The sequence below is a fragment of the Ursus arctos genome, unplaced genomic scaffold, assembly GCF_023065955.2.
Source record: "Ursus arctos isolate Adak ecotype North America unplaced genomic scaffold, UrsArc2.0 scaffold_15, whole genome shotgun sequence".
Taxonomy (NCBI): Eukaryota; Metazoa; Chordata; class Mammalia; order Carnivora; family Ursidae; genus Ursus; species Ursus arctos.
This window is the reverse complement of record NW_026622819.1, coordinates 56,943,690-56,966,071: the sequence shown is the minus strand read 5'-3', so window position 1 is coordinate 56,966,071 and position 22,382 is coordinate 56,943,690. Positions and strand designations below refer to the sequence as shown.

At 42.4% G+C, this 22,382-nt stretch overlaps 1 protein-coding gene across 5 annotated transcripts in view; it reads right to left on the bottom strand.

Annotated features, from left to right (window-relative positions):
- DOCK2 (dedicator of cytokinesis 2) overlaps nt 1–22,382 on the bottom strand; it is a 406,900-nt gene that overhangs the window by 323,361 nt on the left and 61,157 nt on the right. For all 5 annotated transcript variants that reach the window (XM_026510947.4, XM_057312309.1, XM_057312311.1 and 2 more), the window contains 9 exons: nt 22,164–22,288; nt 16,759–16,857; nt 14,882–14,954; nt 14,667–14,770; nt 12,626–12,809; nt 12,398–12,495; nt 10,662–10,751; nt 9,520–9,620; nt 8,530–8,664 (listed from right to left, as the gene is read on the bottom strand). In XM_026510947.4, coding sequence (XP_026366732.1) covers nt 8,530–8,664; nt 9,520–9,620; nt 10,662–10,751; nt 12,398–12,495; nt 12,626–12,809; nt 14,667–14,770; nt 14,882–14,954; nt 16,759–16,857; nt 22,164–22,288 — 1,009 coding nt within the window. The remainder of the gene's footprint in view (nt 1–8,529; nt 8,665–9,519; nt 9,621–10,661; nt 10,752–12,397; nt 12,496–12,625; nt 12,810–14,666; nt 14,771–14,881; nt 14,955–16,758; nt 16,858–22,163; nt 22,289–22,382) is intronic.

Genomic DNA, 22,382 nt, shown 5'->3' with positions numbered 1-22,382 from the left:
GAGATAGAGACAGCCAGCGAGAGAGGGAACACAAGCAGGGGGAGTGGGAGAGGAAGAAGCAGGCTCACAGCGGAGGAGCCTGATGTGGGGCTCGATCCCATCACGCCGGGATCACGCCCTGAGCCGAAGGCAGATGCTTAACCGCTGTGCCACCCAGGCGCCCCAAGTATTATTCTAATTCTTATTCAAGTGTTTATAAAGTTTAATTTCTTCCCCTTGAAACAAAATAAAGGAAGTTTCATCCTTTTACCTGATCCCAATGGATGAGTCTGTGCACCCACTGGGGAGCTCGAGCACTCTGTGCTCTGAGGACAGAGGGCAGCATTTATGCTGATTTCCCCTGGCAGAGAGGATGACATCACATTCCTTGGTTCGGCATGCAAGGTATTCACTTCCAGCTTCAGCCTACCTCACCTCTTCCACCACCACGGCTTCACCCACTAGCCACTCTTGCCCACAAACCTGCTGCTCATGGGCACAGCAAGGCACAAAGGGCCTAGGCTCCGATGTCACAGCCCTCCCTGCTGACGTCTAGCTGTGTGACCTACAGTCACTTGCTCTATCTTTCTGGGCCTCAGTTTCCTCTCCTGTCAAAGAAACATCATAATACCTATACTCCCCAGGGTTGCTGTGAGTATGAAGTGAGGCAGAGTAAAAAAGTGATCCAGGGCCAAGCACAGAGGAGAGGCTTCATACACGGTGCTCCTGGAGTGGCAGGAGTGATTGGATGACGTATTCCACACGGTGTTCCCTCTACTTGGAATCTGTGATTCTTCTCTCTTTCAATGTTTAGTTTAAAGTATCACCTCCTCTGAGAAGAATTACTGATTCTCCTGAGGTGGAGTTTGTCATTTAAACCTGTCTGCTCCCTGAGCCTCAGTGACATCACATTGGGGATCATTGTTTATTCCAGGGGACTGTGATTGATTACTGGGATGCATATCCAGCATGCCCTACTGCGTTACTGCTACTTGAGGAAGACTTAGTTATTAATTTCAGTGTCCCCAGCACTTAAAGTGTCTAGCACGTAATAGGTGCTCAATAAACGTTTACTAATATTTCTATACGCAAAGGGAAAAGAGGGTATTTAAAATGCATGTGCATGTACAATTTCATGCTACAATGATGGCTACTTACTTCACGGTTTACAAAACACTTCCACATATGTTTGTAATAAACAAGCTATTAGCTCCCCCTCAACACTGTAGCAACTCATAAAATAGATAATAAATTAAAGAGAAGTAACTGGTTGACAATATCCCTCTGATGACAGTTTTCTCTTCTACCCTGATCTGATGCCAAGTTAATGTTATCATAAAATAATTCCATTAACTGCAATTGTGCAGTTTACTGAGCCATTACTGTCATCAAAAAGTGAAATTATATTCAAAACTGAAAACAGAGGCTTACATAGGAATAAATGGCATTAACATGCAAGCAAATTATATGCAGGAGAAACAGGAATAGCAATGTGACGGGCATTCCAGCCCATGCTCGGCATAAACAGATGATTACATTTAAATATTTATTCATACATGAACAATGAAAACAAATCACACTGGCAAGTGCCTTCGAGTTAAATTCATATTTGTTTAAAAAGGCAGAGGCTTATGTATTCCCTCTGACTGCAGGCTACATTGGGCCTGCCTGAGCTTTATTCAGACAGTCCTGCTGCCTAACATATGCATGACCAGGAGGATAAACTAGTATATAATATTTACATAAGAAGAAATTGAGCTGGTGGGAGGGCGAGGTGGAGGCTGAGAGGGGAGATAGGCAGAATAAAACAAGATGCAAAATAAAATGCAAAAGAGCATCAGAGAACATCTGATCACTGATGCTGAAGGCAAGCAGAGAAAGGACAACGATGTCTGACTCTGGATGAAGTGAGCCAGACTGGGAGTGTCCACCAGAGGTGTGAACCGTGCTCCTTGGATGCCTATGTTGATGGAGTGGAAGCCCCATGCAGGTGGATGGCACTGTGCACACCATGGCCAATCTTCCTGGCTCCCAGGTGAGGTCTGGGGAGCAGGATGACTCCTAAAACACTGTAGCTTCTATCAGGGTGTTAGTGCATTTCTCTTTCCCTGACTAGTGACTCCTTCAAGGAGGGTGAGTTAGCTGGGCAGGTCCTATGTCCACTCTTCTTTCTTCATTCCTTGAGAGGATATGAGGATAAAGTCATGGTTGCTTGGATAGTTTTGCCATAATCGCGAGGACTCCTTTCCTGACAACTTCTGCTCCAAGTCATCTTTTTTTACTGAAGTCCTACTGTGTTTAAGGATGATAATACCTAAATCCGGGCAGCCCTGTGCCTCTCTGCAGCCCTGACAATACCCAGCAAGTTGATCCTTCCAGGAGGAGCTGTTCTCACTCATGACAGCTCCCATCTTGGCCAACCACACTTTACACTTGCATGGCCCCCCAAAAGTTCTGGTTCTTAAATTTGCTTAATCGGATGAGGTAGAATGTGAAGCCTTACTTTGCTCATTCTTAGCTGCGTGAATCAAAGCCTCAGCTTTCCTATCTGTGAAGGCGGAATAGAAAGGCTGTCCCACTTCACATGGAACAAAGTCAATACCTGCTGTGCGCTGTTCTCTGCACAAAACAAAGACAGGAGCTTTGGAGCTGGCATTCTAGCTGGGAGATGGCAGTAAACAAAAGCATAATTAATTATCGTCTAGTATGTTAACATGTGACTAGTTCTATGAGGAGGGAAAAAAGATTAAAAACAGAGAGAAAGGGAGGGGAATCAGAAGTTGCGATTTTCAGTAGGGTAGTAAAGGAGACATTTAAGCGAGGATGTGGAAAAGGAGAGGGAGCGAGCAAGCAGGTATGAGGGGAAAAGTGCCCAGGCCCTAAATCAGGAGCCTGAGCCACAGCAAGGAGGCCTGTGTGGCTGGCATGGAATGAATGAGGATTTGGATGAGATGAAGTGGGGGGATGAGGCTCTCCACAGGATTTTTATGAAGACTAATGGAGATAATAAGTGAAATGCACTTAGCAGGTGATAATCACTGTGGCCGTGGCAACTTGTACTATGATAGGCACTGTGCTAAGTGCCTGACTTCCATTAGCTCATTTAGTCTACACCACAACCCGAAAAGGTTTTTACCTATGTGCTTCTTTTATACACAAGGAAACTGAGCTTTAGGGAGGCTACATAATCTGCCTAAGGTCATAAACATTAGTAAATGGTAGTGGTAGGATTCCAGTGCAGAATTCCAACCCAAGTAGCTAGCTCCAAAAACTGTGCCTTTAACCACTGGGTTGACTGCTTCTCACAAGCGAAGGCAATTGGGATGAGGGAGGTGAAGGATGAATGTGTGGATGGAAGAGCAACCCCAAGGAGACTGGGAGCACACAGAGAAGGAGAGGGAAGCAAGAAGTGAATAAGCAGGTCCTTAACAAGAGCAGGAGGCATGATACAAAAGCAAAGACAGGCAGCACAGCAGGAAGCAGAGAGCTGGGTCTATGGCTACTTGGGCCCAAGAGGCTTGACCACACACACAGCAGACACAAGCAGTGGCCAGCCAGTGGGCCAGCAACAGACCAAGGGGAATTCATGGAGCCACAGAAGTCCCTACATTGTGATCCTCACAAAGCAGACACCTGGGAAGCATATCCCTTCCTCCTTAAAAACAAACACACAAACAAGCAAACAAAAACAACAAGAAAGGTTTAGGATTTTGAGAAGTTCTTTGTAGATCTTGGATACCAGTCTTTTATCTGTAGTGTCATTTGCAAATATCTTCTTCCATTCCGTGAGCTGCCTCTTAGTTTTTTTGACTGTTTCCTTGGCTGTGCAGAAGCTTTTTATCTTGATGAAGTCCCACAAGCTCAATACACGAGAAACAAATAATCAAATCAAAAAATGGGCAGAAGATGTGAACAGACACTTTTTCAAAGAAGACATACAAATGGCTAACAGACACATGAAAAAATGATCAAAACCATTAGCCATCAGGGAAATTCAAATCAAAACCAGATTGAGATACACCTTACACCAGTTAGAATGGCAAGAATTGACAAGGCAGGAAACAACAAATGTTGGAGAGGATGTGGAGAAAGGGGATCCCTCTTACACTGTTGGTGGGAATGCAAGTTGGTACGGCCACTTTGGAAAACAGTGTGGAGGTCCCTTAAAAAGTTAAAAATAGAGCTACCCTATGATCCAGCAATTGCATTACTGGGTATTTACCCCAAAGATACAGACATAGTGAGGAGAAGGGCCATATGCACCCCAATGTTCATAGCAGCATTGTCCACAATAGCTAAATCATGGAAGGAGCCGAGATGCTCTTCAACAGATGACTGGATTAAGAAGATGTGGTCCATATATACAATGGAATATTACTCAGCCATCAAAAAGAATGATTTCTCAACATTTGCTGCAACATGGATGGCACTGGAGGAGATAATGCTAAGTGAAATAAGTCAAGCAGAGAAAGACAATTATCATATGGTTTCACTCATTTATGGAACATAAGAACTAGGATGATCGGTAGGAGAAGGGAAGAATGAAGGGGGGTAAACAGAAGGGGGAATGAACCATCAGAGACTATGGACTCTGGGAAACAAACCTAGGGCTTCAGAGGGGAGGGGGGTGGGGGAATGGGATAGGCTGGTGATGGGTAGTAAGGAGGGCACATATTGCATGTTGCACTGGGTGTTATACACAAGTAATGAATCATGGAACTTTACATCAAAAACTAGGGATGTACTGTATGGTGACTAACATAATATAATAAAAAATTATTATTATTAAAAAGAAAGGTTTAGGATTGCATGAACTGTAAGCCAAATTTTGAGCATGGATCAAGATACTGTTTATTAATTTTAATCTGAGTTTTTGAAACAAAAACCCTTGCTGTCTTGCCTAGGTAAAAACATGGCAGCAGGTAACATTTGTTATGTTTATGAAATTAAGTACCAGATACTACATGGGTAACTTTGCATGTGTAATCTCATTTCAACATCAAAACCCTAAGAACTGGTTTATCCCCATTTATGGATGAGGAAACTGAGGCTCAGACAGGCCAGGTCATTCAGTAAGCTGGGCACAGGGATAAACATATGACTCCCTCCCAGATCTGTCTAGTGTGAACGCTGACCATCGCTGAGCCAACACTGACCAACACAGCAAGCACATAATCACTGTTCCACATTCCCCTCTGTACTTCACCCTATGGCAGCATTAGGATTTGTAAGGAACACAGACAAGTGGGGAAAAAATCCCACTATAGCACCGTGCTCTGGATTTTCTCTCTTGTAGAGAGTCATCCTTACAGAAGGGCTGCAGCCTTATTTCTATGTGCCTGGCCAGCAAGAAGGGAAGATTTCAGTGTGCATAATGAGACTCAGGGAAGCCTAGTGTGCTCTGGACTCTGAGTCTCAAATCCCACAGCTCAGAAATCTTGGGGATCAGCTCAGCTGGTTGTCTGAGTTTCAGGATAAAAGGAATGGCAAGGAATTTTATAAAGAAGCTCAATGCCTAGAATATAATCACTTCAGCTGTTTCTGACAGTTTTTCACTATGTTTTATACCTCCCAGAGGTTTAGTCGTTCCAGAAAAGCCCAATGGATACTGGTCATGTTGATGGCTACTGAACACCTTTTGGACACACTTCCTATGATTTAGGAATTTCCCATATTTTTAAGCCTGCCTCCTCACGGCAAAAGTTTGAACCTGCTCTGCCAGATTCCATTCCAACTATGGCATGGGTAGATGCCCAAAGACACCTGCCCCAGACTTTGACTCGGGAGCCAGTGACATAAGGAGAGGGGAAAAGAAAATCACATTATTTGACTATGTGATAGAAATAAATAATCCTTAAGCAATCCAATCTTTCTCAACAACTTCTCTTCCTCCCTTACCCAACAGCATGCTGCATATTGATGTAGAATAATCCTCAGCCCTTGCAAGTGCTCATGTGCAGTATGTGCAAAGAAAAATGGCAAGGGAACAGCTAATGGGAGCTAGATCAGCTGAATTATGCACAGGAGGAAAGAAGACAAAGAAATAACAGGAAACAGGAACACAATACCGGACACAATAAGTCCCCAAAGCAATAATTATGTTATGATTTCCCACCAGCTGGCTTAGAAATTTCAAACATTTTATTTTCTAGTTTCCCATGTAGGCCCTCCTAGTATGGGGAAATACCCCCATCACTTCCCGATGTCCTCGATGTTGCACCAGAGAGCAAACCACTGATAAAGATTCTAAAATAGAACAAGACCCAGGAAAACTACCTTCCCTCAGCACGAGGTCTTAGACCTTTCTTGCAGGTCAGCCTAAACTTTGTTCATGAGAAAGGATTTAAGATTAGGCCCGAATTATCTTAGACGCAACTCTTCTGACCAAATGCATCTCTTAGCCCCCAAAATGAACCCTGTCCAATAGGTATTTCATGAGTATCAGTGATGTTCTATATGCTATGCTGGGGATACAGCAAGAAATAACAGAGCACCTCACTCCTTAAGAAGCCAAAAGTCATTTAGAGTTCCAGCAGCACTGCATTTACACTGAATGAAGAGTTAGAGGTTCTACAGGACGACAGGCCTTGAGGCAGAGAAGAAGAAAACAAATGTACAAATGCTCTTTGCTCCAGCGGAGGGAAGAGACAATGACTGAGAGATCAGACAGGAAGAAAGAAAGGAAGGAAGGAAGGGAGGGAGGAGGGTGGGAGGGAGGGAGGGAGGAACAAAGAAAGAAAAGGAAGAAAAGGAAGGAAGGAAGGAGTGAAGGAGAAACAGTAAAATAAATAAACCAAAAGAAAAAACTGGGGCAGAAGATATGATAAATGGAGAATATATTCTTCTTGTAAACCTCAAGTTCTCACTTGTAAGATGAGGTAAGATATCCTTGCCTGTTGATCTGGAATTATAATGTTTGAATCCTTGAACTCCTCCAAGAAACTCAACCCTTAGAAAAACCAACTGGTTTTCAAATAATTGACAAGTGTCTCTCAAACATGGAAGAATACCCCTAAGACTTTAATACACAGTCTCTACTTTGACTAACTGGCAAATGAGAGGAAACAGATACTTCACTCTAAGAATAAGAGGGTTGATGCAAAGAGGTAGGTGGGGGATGGGCTAGATGGATGATGGTATTAAGAGGGCACTTGTTATGATGAGCACTGGGTGTTGTATGTAAGTGATGAATCATTGAATTCTACTCCAGAAACCAATACTATACTGTATGTTAACTGCCTAAAATTTAAATAAAAATAAATAAATAAAATTAAAGTAAAAATTTTTTTAGTAACATTAAATTTAAAAAATAAGATAAAATTTAAAAACAAACTAAAAAGCACATGACATATGTTTTGTGACATGGTTCAAGACAGTCATCTCTTCCTATTCTCACCTGAAATCTCAAAGAATGTTTTAGGAGAATCCGAAATGATTCATATTTCAGGTGCTTTTTCAAGTATGAAACTTTTGCAGACAATCCGTTGTCGTGATTGAAATGATGACTGCAGATTTCTACTTTCTTTTGGGAAATCATCTCTCCAACTAAACAACTCTACACCATATGTGGCTGACCTGGCCCATGGCTCCACAGATGCACATGAAACCACAACCATACAATCTGCATATTCATTTCCTTGGTCATACTGTTTCAAACCTTAGCACATGACCCTTAGCAACAGGACCCAGAGGCAAGATCTAGAGAGAAAGAGACTATCCTGATGGCACTGAGTATCCGGATCCAGTCATGCCTGAGGCCAACTATCCTCTGGATTTTTAAAAAATGTGAAATAAAAGTCCTACTTTCTCTAAGTCAGTTTGAGTTGAATGTTCTTCATTTGCATTGATAAGAATCCAGACAATACATTCCCTGTATGTTTTTCTTATATCCCATCACACACAACCAATCTCATCACACATACAATCACAGCCAATTGCCTGCCTAACTTTGCCTTATAGCCAGGATAAACATAAATTATTCTTCTGCAGGTTGCATTTGAATGCCTCTATCTCCGAAGCCCTTCAAAAGAACAGCTAACCTCTGTAATACTGCTCATCAAACACCAAATCTCTTAGGTGTTCTAACATGTCAGCTCAATTGTTGGCTACTAGGATCTCAAGGACAGGCAGATCAACTGCAAATACCAACTCATCTGTCATGCACAGCCTCCTAGAGCCAAGTAACTGTCAAACTCCCCAAGTTCTGCTCTCCCCACTCCCAGCACCTCTATCATTGAAGACTCCTGGAAAGTTTTCTATCTCAAATCAGATAAAGAATGATAGATGAAACACCGAAGAGCCTCAAATCGCAAATCAAGTTCATTGGATGAAACATAACTCTATAACATGTTAAGATTTATATTTTTCCCTGAATGAGCTTAGAGGGAACAATTATAACCTATTCATAACTCTCTATGTTGGATTTTTAAGTTGTTTTTGATCAATGGCTGGTTGTAATTTTATAAAAGAATCTCTCCGATGACATAAATACTGTTGTATCCCAGAGGAACTGCAGAACTAATCAATCACTCTTGCATAACAAGCACTCACTGTGAAAATAATGTCCTCGACCGAACAATGAACTTGAACACATATTCCAAAGCTTTCAGAGTTCTTAGGATCGGCTCACATTGCTCCCCTCTGCTGGAGGTATCCAAGTAAGTCTTCAGCACCGTCATCAATTTCCTGAATAAGGGATTATATTTTCAAAATACATCTTTTCAACCCACAGCATGGTCATCAGTTTGCTCCATAAATTATAAGGCATTCAATCAAAGGTTAAAGGTGGTGGTATAGCTAAGCTTACTCACTTGTTTGCAGCCATAAAAATAACTTTGCTTAAAATATACATACTTAATACAGGGAGTAATAAGTATTTCCTGCCCATAGAAAGCCAGCAAAGGAAAAACTAGTGAGGAAAAAACAAAACAAAGCAAAACAAAAAACATTTGGACTAGGAAAACTAGTCACAATCGGGATATGAGTGGAAATAATGGTGGTGAGAATGTTCTTTTCAGCATTTGCTTCCTACAGATAATGTTCTAATAATATGGAATTCCCTTGCTGAGAAACTTTTCCTGTTTCTTCATTATCAGCAAGGCAGACTTCATACTATTTGGCCCAACTTTCAAGGCCCCTTTACAAACTGGCTTCTCCCAAGCTCTCCAGTATCACCTCCCATCTGTAACCATCAGTTCGCTATACCCAAGCTGTAATGGGCTACTTGGCCTGTGTGCTTTCTCCTCCCTAGCCTCTGAATCCCAGTGTCTACCACAAGTAGCTGCTCAATAAATGATAGTTGACTGACTGAATGAATGAATGTTTTCATGTACTTCTACCACAATAAAATATTCCTTCCAACCTATGGGTTTGCATATTTTTATTTAATCCAAATAACACAGCATAGATGGGGTTTTTTCAAAAAAGGAGAACACACACAGCCTGGTGCAGAGGAAAATACTCAAGTTCCTTGTATCCTAAGCATCCTGGCAGGGCGAGTAGGAGCTACACAAGAAATGCCCGATATGTACAGTAACTTACTTGTAAGCCAATGTGGCACTGAAATGCTGTTGAATGTAAGCCTCCAGGACAGTATTGAAATGCTGGAATTTCCGATCAGCAATGAGTCCTATTATGTAGATCTGAAGAAGATTCAAGGAATCAGTGTTTGGGGGTCAGACTCAAGGCAGGAAGCCGTATTCACATGGCATAACTGAACCTCCAGCAAAATGATTTTGCTCAGGAATCAGCTCACGAGTATATTGTTAGTCCTTTTCATTAAGGTAGTGTCTCTTCTAAAAAGCATTCCATGAAGTGTGCTACAGGGTGTCGTAGGATAAAAGGGTTTCGTGGTCAGATAAGTTTGACAAATCTCAGGATATCATTGTTAGACTGACTTCTTTACTGCAGGGTTCTTAGAGTCTTTAACATATCTAATGCATTGTGACTCTCTGAGAGGGTCATACAATGTCCATCACTTCCCCAAGAGTTATTTAATCAAAGGATCTTTTGTCACAGAGCATCTTTCTTGAGGGCTAGCTCTCCAGGAGACCTGGGAAGCACTGGATTAAGTCACAGTTGTCTCCAAGTAATCTCTTTAAAATATAAATGTCACTGACATAAGTAGTTAACACATTAAACTTTATTGATACCCTAGTGTGGACATGGACATGACACTGAGGAAACATGAGTTGGACAGAGAGGAGGAAGAAACCATCTGGGAAGATGGAAGAGGAAGTGTCGGGATGGTGTGCCACCATAAAAAGTTCTGGGTGGCCAGGAGGATGTAATGACACTGGTAAGTTGGAGGCTATGAGAAAAAAGAAGATAGGAAACATTTTGGATGCTTCCCGACCTGGCCATGGACTAGCTCCAGCATTCAGGTAAAGCTGAAGCCATTATTCATGGTATCCAGCTTCATGTACTTGCAACCAGTGCCAATATGACATCAACACTTAAAATTCCCCTTTTGCTCGCCCTGCCATGCTTTCAAATGAACTAGAAACAAACAAAAATACAAAAACCCCAACGGCTCATTCATTCATTGCTCTGGTTGCCAAAAGTTACAATGCCTCCAAAAAAGTTCATGAAAAGGGCCACAAAAACCACAAGTTCTCAGTGTTCTCACAGTGAGACACACATTAATGTCTAATGTCACTAAACACCTTTCCCCTCTTTCTTACCAAAGCATCAAAGACGAGGATATCATACTCATTACTTTGAGAATGCTCCATCATGATATTGAAGAGGGCATCCAGAGTATCCTGGAGAAACTGGACAAAATAATGAAGGTCACGTTAAAAAACAGTGCAGGTGACCCAGAAATCCCACTCCTCAGTGTATCCCAAGAGAATGAGAGCACACATCCACCTCGTGCTGCATTCAAAAGGTCCACGGAGCTTTCTTCACAAGAGCCAGAACTTGGAGCAACCCAATTGTCAACCAACAGCATGAATGAACATATGGCAGCATTTTAATACTACAGTATAATCCACAGTGATAAAAAAAAAAAGAGCAAACTAATTCTACATGCAACAATGAGGATAACTCATGAGGATTGTGTAGAGTAAGATAAGTCAGACAAAACAATGTACATTATTTATTACTCTATTTTTATGAAATTCAAGAACAGGAAAAAAAAATCTATCATGGTAGTCAGCATAGGGAAGGTTGAGAAGGGGTATGAGAGAATCTAACTGCAATGCCAAAAATGTTCTGTATCTTGATCTAGACAGTGGGTGTATGGGTATATGTATGTATAAAAATATAGGGAACTATACTCTTAGGGTAAGGGCTCTGTACATATTTTACTGTGTTATATACTTCAATAATAAACTTTTTTAGAAAAAGAAAAAAGAATGCAAAGGTGGAGACAATGTAATTCACTCCCAGATGCTTCTCCAAGCCACCCAAAGGTGATAGACTTTATGAAAGGATGTCTGGAGAATTTTCCTGCTACTGCTGAACCAGGTAGGTGAACCAATAGTGCACATTTAAAACACTGATCTGAAAATTCTACCATTGTTTTTCCATGTATGGAAAATTAACTGAAATCTGATACTCTTCCTTCCTAAGGGATAGGTCAATACTTCCTATAGTCCCTGAAAACATACAGCTACCAAATAAAGATGTTTAATCTCAGAGTTTCTAGCTGGACCAAGTTGCTGATGGAAACAAGATTACCAAGACCTGTGGGAAACACTTGTCCCATAGAACTAGAGAGAAGGGTTGCTTAATTAGATCTACACTTCAGACACTATATTCTCCAACACCATGTGGACACAACAATACATCTGACATTTATATTGTTTTATGCTTGTTTCACTTAAAATGTGAGCCCTGATGTCTTTCCCTCTTTCACGTATAATGCATAATACTCTGTAAGCAGCAGGAACTAAGAGTACTTTTTATTGCTAACAGTAACATGTAAGTAGTACTAAGACATCACACTATTATAGCGACTTATACCAACAAAAATAATTAATAGTTACTATTTATTGAACTCTGTATGATTTACATGTTTAGTTCAATATTACATACTTTGTGTAAGAGACTATGCTAAGTAATTTTTAAATATTATTGCCTTGAATGCACACAACCACTCTACAAAATATGTCATATTCATAATATTATCACATAAAGTTGGCAAGTAGTTGAGCTGAGATCTACACCCAGGCTGATCTCCTTCCAGGAACTGAACACAACCATAGCTTTCTACCACTCAACATTCAACATCATTGAGCCAAATCAGCCACTGAATTTCCCAGTAAAGGTTTCTCATGGCAATTTGGGACACTGTGTCCCACTGTTAGAGAAGATGTCCCATCTCCCTCAACACTTCATTTGCTGCCTGAAGCCACCCATGATTTCAAGCTCTGCTACTTGTGGACGAAGACAAACAAAACGAAGCCCCACTGACCTTCACCACTTCCTCTCCATCGACAATCTTCAACTTCTCTAAGTTCTCCTGTAGCAGCTGAGGCTTCATACGCCACTTCAGCAAACCCAGCAAGCCCACTGAAATAGAGTCCAGATAAGCAGAATTAATATTCTTGGCTTAAAATGTCCATTCAGGACCTCCCTGGGCTTACACACGCATATATGCACATGCACACTACATATACACAACTCTTGATGGTTTCATTACCGTTCTGGGTGAGCTTTGTGGAACACACTAGGGTGGAAATGGAGAATACATCCCGGGAGCTGACGGAGAGCCCCCCAACACTGCTGGAGCTTCGACTTAAGGTGGCCCCCTTGTTTTCCACATGGTGTCGGTAAGAAGGAAGTGTCAGGTAAGCACTGGCATCCTCCATCTTCTTACTCTCCCCCTGGAAACAACACTTTGGTTACTTCCCCCAGCCACAAGTACATGCCCAATGCCACATAGAGTTTGCAGTGACCAGCTTACACATTGTAAGGTGCAGCAAGTCAGAATTAGAAAAATCATCAGAGAAGCAATAAACAGCTGGTATGGCAGGGCTATTTTTCCACAAAACAGGCAAGAACCCAAAGTTACATTAATGGAAAAGGAATTGACCAACCAGTTGAAGGCTCTGTGGACTTCAATAACGGCACAGAGGGAATTGAAGATTTTCCTGACAGGCCATTTTGATTCCTCCTAAATTTCTTGAGATTTTTTCTTTAAAGTAGGCTCCACACCCAGCATGAAGCCTAATGTGGGGCTTGAACTCACGACCCTGACATCAAGATCAAGAGTTGTACGCTTAACCGATTGAGCCACCTCGGTACCCCTAAATTTCTTGAGGTCTTAACACCTGCCCACCAGCAAGATAAGGAATCAACTTAAGGAAAAGTTAACAGCAAAGGCACTAGAGTCTGAAAGTCCTGGGATCTAGACCTTGTTCTACCATTCACAAGTCTGTGACATCTTGGACACATTGCTTGGTCTCTCTGTGTCTTATTTTTCTCATGATTAAACAGAAGATTAACCATATTACCTAGCTCCTAGAGATTTGGGGCAGACTAAATGGGCATAATGCATATAGAGCTCTTAGCAGATTTGATAGACACCTAAGTCCCTTGGCATGTGGAAATGCATGGTTAGAGGCAGGCATTACAGGAGTTAATGTTTATTGAACCCTTACTCTGACTGGATGCTGCTCTAAGTACTTTATATGCCTTACTTCATTTCATTTAAACCTCACAACTGCTATCATCACTGTTGACACTGCTATCATCCTCAGTTTACAGATGAGGAAACTGAGACTTAAGAAAGATGAGTACATTGCAAACTGACTATAACTGGACCTCCTCCCACCCCACCCGCTATGAGTTCACAGTCTGTTGTGATGTGCCATAAATGAGAAGAGAACAGCTGTACAAGAAGGGAGTGGGGGTTTCCAGAAAAACCAGAGAGACTCAGAGAAAGAGTGCCTGGTGATGAAGCCTTGACGAAGCTGTGTTTGCCATGGACACCACAGGCAAAAGGCTGAGAAAGCCAAGGACAAGCGTTGGGTCCCTATGACAACAGCTTAGCCTTGTCCTCCTTCACAAGCACATACTTTGTCTCCAGCTGGGTGCTAGCATAGGCATCCTGCTGCCACAAGAGGGGTTCTGGGAAGGCATGCAAGTGAGATCAAGGCAAACACTTCCCACTTCTCAAAAACAGTACAAGTCTCATGATGTAAAATAATGATGGCCAATATCTGTACACCCTTTTATACACAGCCCTTCCACATGGGTCATCTTACTGGTTTGTCATAAATATTACCATCACACTTAAGAAAAAGGAAGCTGACACTCAGGAAGATGTGTGAGATGATTCCAGATTTAGTCAGTGGCAAGATTGGGTCCCTGATTCTGATATGTTTCCATTAGTGGCAGTGAGGCATCTCTCAAATGTTTCTTGCTGGTCTTCTACACATCCCAAAGGGGTCTTTACAGAGTCAATAGCCCATTCTGTATGTAACAATAACCTTTTCCACTTATTCAATGTGCTATGTACCCATGATGGTTGTGTTTACATGAGAGGTCTCATGTGATACTCGCTCAACAATTATTCACTGAGGGCTCATAGGGGGGAAACAGAGGCAGAGAAGTTAAGATTTTGGTGTGTGTGTGTGTGTGATTCTGTGGTCCCTGCTGTTAACCACTAAGCAATCCTGCCATCTTCCCTTGGCCTCCTGTGCCCCACTCACTGCAGAGTTAATTCCAATACATGGTACCTTTAGGACGACCAAGTCATGGGATCCATCTTGCAGAGTGGTCCCATCTTCCTTCATCAACTTCACATAGGACATGGCAAAGTTCTTTTCTCCTTTATCTTTAGCTGGAAATAGCATTGTGAGGTCAGGAAAGAAAATGACACATGGGCCCTTCAGTTATCCCACTCCTCACTCCTTAGGGGAGCTTCAGAGATGCCATTTGGTCAGGTACTCACATTCCAGGGATGACCGATGTCGAAACATGAATCTCAGATGGATCCTCTGCATGTCTTCAATCGGGACAGCCACCTTGGTAGGCAGAAACCAGAGCTCAGGAGACAATGAGTTAAACAGCCCTCCCCACTCCAACCCACCACCCAAAAGGCAGCCTGACCATTTAACTGAGAGAGTTCCATGCTGATTTATTACCCATCCATCAAGCCTGATGAACTGTAAATAAATTACATAAGAACCAGCTATGAAGAGAAAATAAAGTACCAAATGTAATCCATTTGCCAAATTGCATTCCTAGCCAATGAAAAGAAGTCTGTAAATTACAGTGGGTTAAAATGTATCTCCCCAAATTGATATAAAAGTCACATAACTTTAGCACAGGATTTGATGCACTGCAAACTGCACAATGCACATTTTCTTTACACACTCCAGGAGTTCTGGAGACTGCAGCAGGGCTTAGCAAATTAACAATGGTCATTAGGGGGTATGCTTGAGGACTCTTGTTTATGCAAATTCATAAAAATGTTTGCATCCAATATTTGGGAACAACCCAGGGCTCATTCCCATCCTTGCCTGGACAGACACCCAGATGCTTTTACCTCTGAAGACACAGAACCAAATCACTCAGTCCTCAGTCACCCCAGTTCCACTGCCCAGTAGGTGGTCTGTTACATCCTTAATTGAGACGCATCAGTCCTGGCTCTAGACTGCCCACCTCCCGTCACCTCACAGCTCTCTCTGCAATGAGCGATTCAAGCCAAAGCAGAGAAGCTTAGCTACCTGTGAGGAAACCACTTTGAGTTTTAAAAGGGACAAGTTTACACTGTATAGATGACTATTAAAAGCCAAACAGGTGCATACTTTGCGACACTTTCTGCTCCAGAGAATGAAATTTAAGCCTGAAGAGGTCCACCATTTGTGACTTCAGACAGAACAAAGGAACTGAGAGCTTCCTGGGCGATTGCAGTCCAATTCATTCTTTCATTGTGAATGAAATGGCCACTGCAAGCCACGGTCATGTGAAATGCTGGCCTTGCTAAAGCAAAGCAGAAGCCCTGCAACTCAAAAGCTCATGGTTCGCATGGGGAGATGCATATTTTAACAATCATGTGACAAGGGCTAGCAAAGAGAAATAATTAGAGTACAAGAGAACACAGAAAAGAGAAAACCAACTTGGTCCAATAGCTTTCTGACCTCAAAGTTGGGCAGGTCATCATGAAAAGAGTGAGTGCAGGGAGTGCAGGGAGACCCACTGAGGAAAATGGGAATATAGGTGACCAGGCAAGAGCCACGGAGGTTTGGATAGCTGTCTCGGAAAAGGAAGTTATGTGAACATCTTGTGTTTAAGTTCAGAGCAGAGGGTGACTAAAGACTGCTACTAATTACAAAGCAGAGATATTTGAAGATATGTTCAAGCTTCACTGTTCATTGAATTAATTCCAAACTCTTCTTCCAATGCACGAGATTCCCTTCTGCTTCGTGTGACAATCTGGTAATGCGAATATTTGTGATTAATGCCACTTTTGTCTCAGGCACCCTCCCAAGACGGTATCTTTCAGGCGTTAAGTGGTCTTTTATAGCCTCACGTTCACTTGCAAGCTCTGTCGCTCCTCACTGCTGAGTGGAATGACACAGCTTGGCGGGCTGGGCACTGTGTGCAAGAAGACCATCTGACAATCCTACAGCGGCTGATTCTGGGTCATTGAAGGGTGATCAAGAGAACCAGGGTACTCACCCATCGCGCCACCATTCCCACTGCCTGACATACCACTGGACACACACTACGGTATTGCTTCAGATCTTAGGGAGGTGTCTCAGAGCCCCTAAATACATGTTTGCTGCTATAATTATTATTATTTATGATTATTATTATTATTACCTTGACTGTTTCCATCCACCGTGGCTGTTTGACTTGATAGTACACAACGGACCGATATTCATTCATGGGCTTGTCCCCAGCTCCCACGCAAATTGCATTCTGCCCCAAAAAAACAAAGAGAAAAAACACTACAGAATTGCCATTTTCAGTGCTTGGGCAATTTCAGTCCCAAGGCCAACACTGGCCTTAGGGTCTGGGAAAACTCTCCCTTCGCCAACCCTTCTGCCAGGTACCCTTTTACATTACAGATTTATACATGAACATCCCCAGCCCCAGGAGTGACAGCTGCTTAACTACAGAAATTCTATTACTTGCATTCTGGAAACCATTGGAGCGCACCAGGCGCTGACGTGACTGTCTTATTGTAAATGGTAACCAGCCTTGGAGTTACTGCACGCTGCCAGTCTTATTAATCCTATTTGTTTCTTAAATCTGAATGTGCACAAAGTTTACAAACAGGCTCAGGTCAGTCAAGCAGCAGCTCATTCTGATGGATTCTGATGCTAACAGGGAAACTGGGCAAGGGGAGGGAGCCTGGGTTGCAGACAGATACAGGGACAGAGGGGCCTGAGGGACCCCACCATTACCAAGCATCTTCTGGTATCAGGCCCATGCCAAGCACTGGGATACGGGCGTGAGTCAGATATTAAACCTGACATGAGAGTTCACAGTTTTGGGGAGGGATCACTAGATAAGCAGACAAATCACTGACCAACACAATGCGATGACAGACATATGTCTTTACTATAATGGGGCACAGGGAAGGGATCCTTAAGTGCAGCCTGAGGATTCAAGGAAGATTTCTTGAAGGTGATGACAGTTGAGGATCTTGAAGAAAGATTCCAAGTTGGCTTTGAGCAAAAATGTGGGAAAGATATTCCAAGCAGAAGATGAGCACAGAGCAAGCATACCTGTATAGGATATTTATTGTTTACCATAAAAAACACCCTCGGAGTAACAAGGAAAATTATCTTCTAATAGAGTCTGTCAGCCCCTAACTCACTCTGTTAATTCTAACTGTTTGGCCCCCAAACAAGATCTAAGCTAGGGTTTCCCAGAAGGGGCATAAGAATTTTATCTCCAGTCTCTAGAGATCTAGAGACATAAGGATTGGTTTTGGAGCCCCTGGCCCCCAAATTGAAAAACTGTGTGCCTCTGGGCATTTTTAGGATGACAAACTCCTTGCCTCTTACCAGATTCCATCAGATTCACCAATGGATCCTTGACACCCCCCCCCCCAATACCACCACCACCACCTGGTTAAATGACCAAAGCCAGCCACATACAAGCACTCTAGGACCCCCAGTGAGAGAAGCTAACTTGTGGGAAGAAGAATCCTTCCTCTCTCACTGGAATTCTCCCTCTTTACTTCTGAGCGTAGGGCAAGAATGATTGATGGTACTAGCAGCCAAATTTAACCCATTTCAAAATAAGGATATAGCATCCTTTCAGAATTAACTCTTAAAAAAAACAAGAACTGGGGTGTCTGGGTGGCTCAGTCAGTTAAGCATCTGCCTTCAGCTCAGTTCATGATCCCAGGGTCCTGGGATTAAGCCCCCGTGTCAGGCTCCCGACTCAGCAGGGAGTCTGCTTCTCCCTCTCTCTCTGTCTGCTGTCTCCCTGCTTGTCTTCACTCTCTCTCTCTCTCTCTGTCAACTAAATAAATGAAATCTTTATTAAAAAAATAAATAAATAAATACAAGAATAACCATTGAACTAAAAATGAAGAAAGACAATCTCTTGTTTTCAATGGGATGAAGTCTTTTAGAAATTTTTGAGGCCTGATCTATAAACATGCTTTCAAACTTATTCTAACCATTTAAAGACTGCTTTTTGTCCAGCATTATGCTGAGCCCTTTACACATACTACCTCATTTTAATCCAATCCTCACAACCACTGATGATCACCACTATTATCCCCATTTCAAAACTGAGTAAACTGAGGCCCAGAGAGGTTAAGTCACTTGCCCGAAAAGATAGCAGAACTAGCATACATCTCATACCCACTATCTCTCTGTCTAGCATTCCTTCCATAACAACATAGATGCTTTCCAGCCTCCCAAGATTTATGACTAGTGACATTTATGGGCTTAGAGTTTCTGTAACTCCAGTGAATCCCATGTAGCTCATAAAATCTGAAAATACACACATATCTCTGGCAAAAGGGAAATTGCCGTATGGCGGGCAACTGATTCCCACAAAACTATCTTGATGATGAAAATTTTTGATTGTCTAAGTCTGTAGAAAAAAGATTCAGTATTACTCTGAGAAAGACCTAAGACCCTCATCCTCAACACGCTAGAGATAAAATTGAATGTTTCCACATGTGTCGAGAATCATGACCAGGGACTAAGCCTGGTTTTAAAGAAAATATAAATTTGTATATGTCTCAAGTAAACCTATTTAATAATTTTCTCCATTGCCCATCCTCAAGGTCCCCAATTAACAGTAAGAATTCCTAGTTGGTTTCAGGTCAATTGAAGACAATCTGAGTAGGAATCAGGAAAGCTGAGAGGCTTTACTGCTGACTTGGACTTGGTAGACACAGTTTAGCAGGAGGAAAAATCAGGCTCCTCACACAGGCCTTGTTTACCTGGTAGTAATCACTGGAGGAACAAATGACACCATGGATGTGAATGCACTTTAAGAGCCAGAGTGTTCTACATCTAGAAGGCCACATCCCGTGAAGATGCCAGTCATCATCCATAAGGCAAGAATAAAGCCAGAAGACTACCATTCCTTTCTGGTAATAATGGCCAATTTTAATGAACACCTACTATGTAGACCAACTCATTTGATGTCCACTAAAGCAAGGTGCAAATGCTGGTCTCCTACTATTCAGACAGAAAATTGTAGGTATAGAGACATTATTTAATTTGTTCAAAGTCATTGTGCTAATCCAGGCAGCACTGGGAATTGAGCTTGGCTGCCTGGCCCCAGAGTTCTTGGTCTTAAGCACTATAATACCCTGTCCTCCGCACCCTGCCTCTACCCCCATAAGCTCGCTGGTCTCAGAAGAGCAGAGGTTTCCAGGCCTGGCATGGAAGTCTTCTCACTTCTTCTTAAACTTGCTTCAGGCATCCATCCATATCAGATTACCCATTTGATTGCCTGGGTTCCTGACCAGTTGCTCTGCCTTCTCTGAATGTTACCTCTCCTTCCTGTTTCCGAGTATTCACCGCACACCAGGTGTTTACTGTTACCACTTTGTTTAACTTGCAATCCCAAGAGGAGGAAATGATGATTCCTCTTTCATGGACAAATAAACTTTCCCAAGATTGCACAGCTACTAAGGAGGTAGGTTGGGACTGAACCTGATCTATTTGATCCCAGAGCCCACCCCATTAGATTCACTGCTATGGCCCCTCCTGAACAAGGTCGCTGAGACTCCAAAATGAGCCAAGGACAAGTGTAACCTACTCTGTCTCTGGCCCTGCTCCACCAAGAGCAGTGTGCGCCTGAAGCAGGAAAAGAAATAGATATCCCTGAAGGGGACTGTTCCCACAGGAACCCACCAATATCAAGTGTTTGAGTGTGCTGCCTGACACTTAATTAGGCAGTAATATTTATTTCTGCAAATAAAGAAAGAACAGCCTCCCACAGGCTTCCTTAGCAATTTTCAATAGTCAGTCAACTGAACTCCCCCATAACTTGCCTAATAGAGGAAACTGCAAATTACCACCGTGCCCCATAGTTACCTCTGCATTTCAGCCCCCAGAGTACCCGCTTATATATTCATCTTTGAAGAGTGTGTCTGCTCAGCCTGGTAGGGTGTGACTGAAAAGGGTGGCAGAGGAGTAGAAGGAAGAATGGTTCAGAAGTGAGATAAGATGCCTGCCTTCCTGTTAACTGTTCCTTCTAATTTGTCTTTCGGCAACACTGAAGGCAAACATCAGTGTTTTTAAAAATGAAGCTGAGGTTTAAAAGTTCTCCAACAGGTAGTTGGATAAAAATAACTTCAAAGCAATGGTCTATACATTCGTGAAATGCAATTTCCCTTTCAGATAAAAACCCTCTGCTCTTCTTTTGTATTCCTTTGAGCAAAGTGTCTCTCACTTATTTTACTTTTCAGAATCCAACAAAGAGAGGATGAGTTAAACACTTGGATTTTTGCTCAACCAGATAGTAATTAATGGGGTCAGTCTTTACCAACAAAAAGACAACAGAATTTCTTTAAATTCAAAAAATAATTATGAATCTTCCCAGAATTTGATAGAAGTGGTTATTAGCATCATTTTTGAAATGAGAAAGAAGTTGGAGGATTTTTTTTTTTTTTTTTTTTTTAGTGGATGGGCATTATGAAGTGTTTAAGAGGGCCCAAAACCTGGACTCAAACCCCATCTCTGCCACGTACTAATTTTTTAACCTTCGAAAAGTTGTTTCACTTGAAGGTTTAGCTTCCCCCTTGGTAAAAATGGGAATAATAATGCATCGTACTTATCCCAGTGCCTGGCACATTAGTAATTCCTCTGTGAATGCTAGTTATGTTCTTAGGTAGAGAGTAGCAAAATCTGCCTGAGCCCCAGGCCCCAAGGCTAGAGCAGATGACTTACCAATACTCACGCCCCCACCCCACTATGCTATCTAATCACCTACTGTGGCCTAAGAGGAATCTTTGCCCACGCTGAAACTGCTGCTGAGAGCTGATCTTATTTTCAGCTCAGTACTCCAAAAGGAGAAATTGAGAAGCAGAACCTCCCACACACTGGACACAATTGCTGACAACCTTAAAGGAAATATAAGTAAATAAATGTAAACACACATGACAAATATTGTATAGGACATATGCTGTATAAATATTTATAGCAATGTGCTTTGCATTCTTGAATACACTGTGTTGGCCCTCTGGAGACCAATTTACGAATAAGGCTTTCCACCAGAATTTCTAGCTGAGCACTAGGGAGCTGGATTAAGTGTTGGAAATGTCTGTTTTGAGGCCATCCTGAGTCTCCACACCAGCCCAAGGCTCTATATTGATCCTTTTTCTTGCCATGGATTTTGTCCGAATAAAGCAGGTCAGATTTCAATGAGAACAACATTTTAACAACAAAAAGCTAACCTATAAGCTGAGGCCAAGCAGAAAGAGAGAAAGAAGAGAGAGAGAGAGAGAAGAAAGAAAGAAAGAAAGAAAGAAAGAAAGAAAGAAAGAAAGATTGATTTAAAAAGATCATGAAAGGGGAGAAACAGACATTGAAAAACTGCTTTGATGTAAAGACAAAACAACAGAAGGTCTTACTATGGGCCAGTGTGCAAACCAAGTTCTAAAGGTATAGATCATATTACTCAAGGGCATCCCGAAGGCCCCTGCCATTTAGAGAGCAGATTGGGATGGGGAAAAGCAAATCTCCGTGAGCAGAAGCACCCAAGGCAGCCGGGGCACCCAGCGCAGCAGCAGGGACCCTTACAGGCAGCGTTTTGCCGTCCTCCGCGCACACACACATGATCACTTCTACATTCCTCTGCGTGGTCTTGTTGTACTTGTCAAAGTCGCCTTGTAAGAGAGTGATGTAGATGTCGTTCCTGACATCCCCTGCAGGCAGAGGGAGAGACAAGGGTTGGCGTCTACACTGCAGGAGAGACACTGACTAGAAGGCACAGGGGTGGGGGTGGGAGGGCAAGTGCCC